Source organism: Gavialis gangeticus, unplaced genomic scaffold, assembly GCF_001723915.1.
Source record: "Gavialis gangeticus isolate Ggan-Ray unplaced genomic scaffold, GavGan_comp1, whole genome shotgun sequence".
Taxonomy (NCBI): Eukaryota; Metazoa; Chordata; order Crocodylia; family Gavialidae; genus Gavialis; species Gavialis gangeticus.
In genome coordinates, this window is record NW_017729002.1 from 8,931,053 (window position 1) to 8,934,190 (window position 3,138).

The 3,138-nt window shown below is 44.9% G+C and overlaps 1 protein-coding gene across 1 annotated transcript in view; it reads left to right on the plus strand.

Moving 5' to 3' along the window:
• Positions 1–3,138, plus strand: part of TMEM114 (transmembrane protein 114) — a 43,243-nt gene that overhangs the window by 32,716 nt on the left and 7,389 nt on the right. Inside the window, exon 3 of the mRNA XM_019507388.1 lies at positions 1,569–1,706. Within this exon, the coding sequence (XP_019362933.1) occupies positions 1,569–1,706 (138 nt within the window). The remainder of the gene's footprint in view (positions 1–1,568; positions 1,707–3,138) is intronic.

Below are 3,138 nucleotides of genomic sequence, written 5' to 3' on the forward strand. Positions count from 1 at the left end.
GTCAGACCTGATGATCTGTTTAGGTCCCTTCTGACCCTAAGTACTATGATACTAAAAAGAAAATGCCATAAATATTTAAGGCACTAGCTGTATCCCTTCTAAGAAAACAAATGGAGCTTGTCTCAGTTGCTCTCATAGTCAAGGTACTTCCACTTATAACATCCTATTTCCATTTGCTTATATCTTTGCCACCCTTTGCTTAATGAAAACATAGTGGTTTTGGTCTGGCCACAAGGGGCACATCCAGATGAGCACGCACGTGCCTCTTGCCCTGCATCAAACCCCTTTGAGGTGGGGCAAGAGGCAGGTGCAGGAATGAAAAAATGTTCCCTGTGCTGCTAGTTTGCAGAAGCTCCGGAGAGCTAGTAGACCTGAGCTGCTTGCCAGGGCAGGTTTTGTACTGCTGGGGCCAGGACAGGGCAGCTTTTTATACTGCTGGGGACAGCACAGGTGCTGGCCCCAGGCTCTAGCTCCCTGTAGCTGCAGATCCAGGAGGAGCCAGGCAGGTTTATTTTGCCCCAGGTGGCACAATTTGCTCCACAACAAAGTGCCTGTCTGAACATGCGCAGTGAGGCAAAAAGCCCCGGCTCAACGTTGTACCGCTTCTATCTGAGCTGCTGCAAGCGCACATACTTGCATGTGTGGATGCACCCATGAGGCGCAGAAGTGACATGTAGGGCAGTGCCGGTGGGGGCTGATACTAGAGTCTGTGGGTCTGGGATCCGTAAATGTCCTGTACTCTGCCTCTGGTTTGGAGGAAAGGAATCTGTCCGCTTCTACTACTATGTTTGCCTCTAGCAGAAGGCCTTTAATTCAGGGCAGGTGGGTAGGTAAAACCAAGATTTCATACTAGTCAGGTAAGCTCCAATCTAAATTCAAATTTATTTGAATGACAGGAATTGATGTTTTCTTCTGGTGTAGACTTTTCATGTAAAATAAAACTGTTAGAGAGAACTCCAACATTTGTCTTACCAGCACATGCATGCTTCAGATGTCTTCTGCCTTACTCAGGGCTGTCCCTTAGCTTGCATAACCTCTTGTGATCGTGGACCCTCGCACAATTGTCAGCAGCCCATATAATTCCCCACAGCAGGTAACAGAGCAAACAACAGAATGTTTGCAACCCCTGGCTGGGCCAGACTGCATCTCCCAGGCTGTCACAGTGGTGGTTGGGTAGGGCTGCTTCCATCTGTGTCCCATGTGGCACCAGCAGAGGCCAGAGCAGGAGGTGCCATCCTTACTGCCTGCCAGCAGAGGCCAGGGCCCAAGTGCAGCTTGCCCAGGGCCTGCTGCACAATGCTGCTGCCTGCCCAAAGGCTGGATAAAATCAACTGGGCCGTATTTTGCCTACTCCTGTACTGTATGTTCACTGGGTCAAGTACTACTCAACCTGAATTAAGAATCTGGTGTGTTACATCACTTTTCATTCTCTCTTGGACTGTCCTGTCTATTAGATTGTAGACAGCACCCACTACAGTGGAGCCCTGATCCTGGCAGTGATTTCTGGACTACTGTAATGAAAACTATGACATTATAATAAAACACTGGCAATCTTCATCTCTCTCCAGACATGCATGGGACGTTTGTAATCCTGTTGCCTCTCAGCCTGGTACTGATGATTTTTGGAGGAATGACTGGATTTATCAGTATACTTGCCAGGGCCTACCTGCTGCTTCTAATGACGGGGTTGCTTTTTCTGTTTGGAGGTACGGTACCAAAATCCTACTGTTTGCTAAAAAAAGATTTAAGAGTTTCAAGTTAGAGAAAGCAGCACTCTTTACCCAGAGACACAGACAGACATCTACATACATACACACAGAGGAAGGGACAATGAGAACAAAGACTCTGGCAAGTGTCTGCTTTCAGACAAAATATCAGTATTTATTCACTTCATGCCCATTTGGCTCTTTGCAGACTGAAGAGCTAGTAAACTGGGACTCTCGGGTAGACAGCTGACATTTACAAGGAAAAGCAGACAATTACACACAATTATGTCTCCTTGTGGATTTAAAGAGCTCTTGAACACACTATCTTCATCAGTTGAAAGGTTAAATACCCTTTAATCAAAGGTTGTCCAACGCTTCCCCTCTACAGATGCTCTTTAAGTTTTATAGAAACAGAGGAGCAGCCTTGCAATGTGGGAAGCATAGAGTTATATATGGTTTGTATTATACTGAAGTAAAGTTAGATACTAAATCCAGCAGAAGCAGTGTGAAGACTCCCATCGGCTTTGTATCACATTCCTAAGAAAGGCTGATACAGGGTCTTTCTTGCTTTTCTTTTTTTTAAACCTTTTCTGCGTTTTGAACTGTGACATTTTCACCCTAAATTGTGAAGTGCCAGGTATTTTCCACTCCCTGCTTAACACCCAACAAAGTGACTCCCATTCACAACAACAGGCTCAAGGCTTGAAAATTCCCACTTAGCAATCAAGACAGACGGTTCTTACCCAGAAGTACAAACATGGTGATTCCTGGCATTGTATTTGCAAGTGTAGCCTCTCTTATTATAAACAGTGAGAGGGGGTGGATCCCAAAATTAGTAGTCCAGGTGTAACTAATTTACTCTCATTGACTCCTCCCCAATCTGACTGAAGGTGTCACAGCCTGGACCAGTGTGAATAATAAATACCTTAGGTTTATGAGCTCCCCACACTGCAACATAGCTCTCACAAACATATAACTATATCCCTGCCACCAATGATGGACAAGCTGCTTTTGCTCAGCCACCATGATATCAATATGTCCAGAATTAAAGGGTCTTAAGAAGCTACTTGCACTGCAAGTGCCTGATTTTCTGTAAGTGCTTGAATGAAATCTCATTAAGTTCATTGCCACAACATCATGTCTTAAATGCTTAAAGCCTTTCTTACCAGAAGCTGAGACCACCACAGAAAGGGGCATATTCTGGACTCACTCACAATGGATCTCAGTTTTGCCCAACAGCATAGGTGAATTCTGCCAAAAGGAACTTGTACTTTCATGACTGACATAGTGATAAATAGAAAAATTCTCATGGTCATATATGGAGTTCCTGCCCTTTGATCCAGCTCCCATGCTCGCACATGTAGAAAGGAGGGTGTAAAACAGGAAGGGGCTTACATTTGTGCTAAAAGGATTAAGCAAATAGGTCACTACA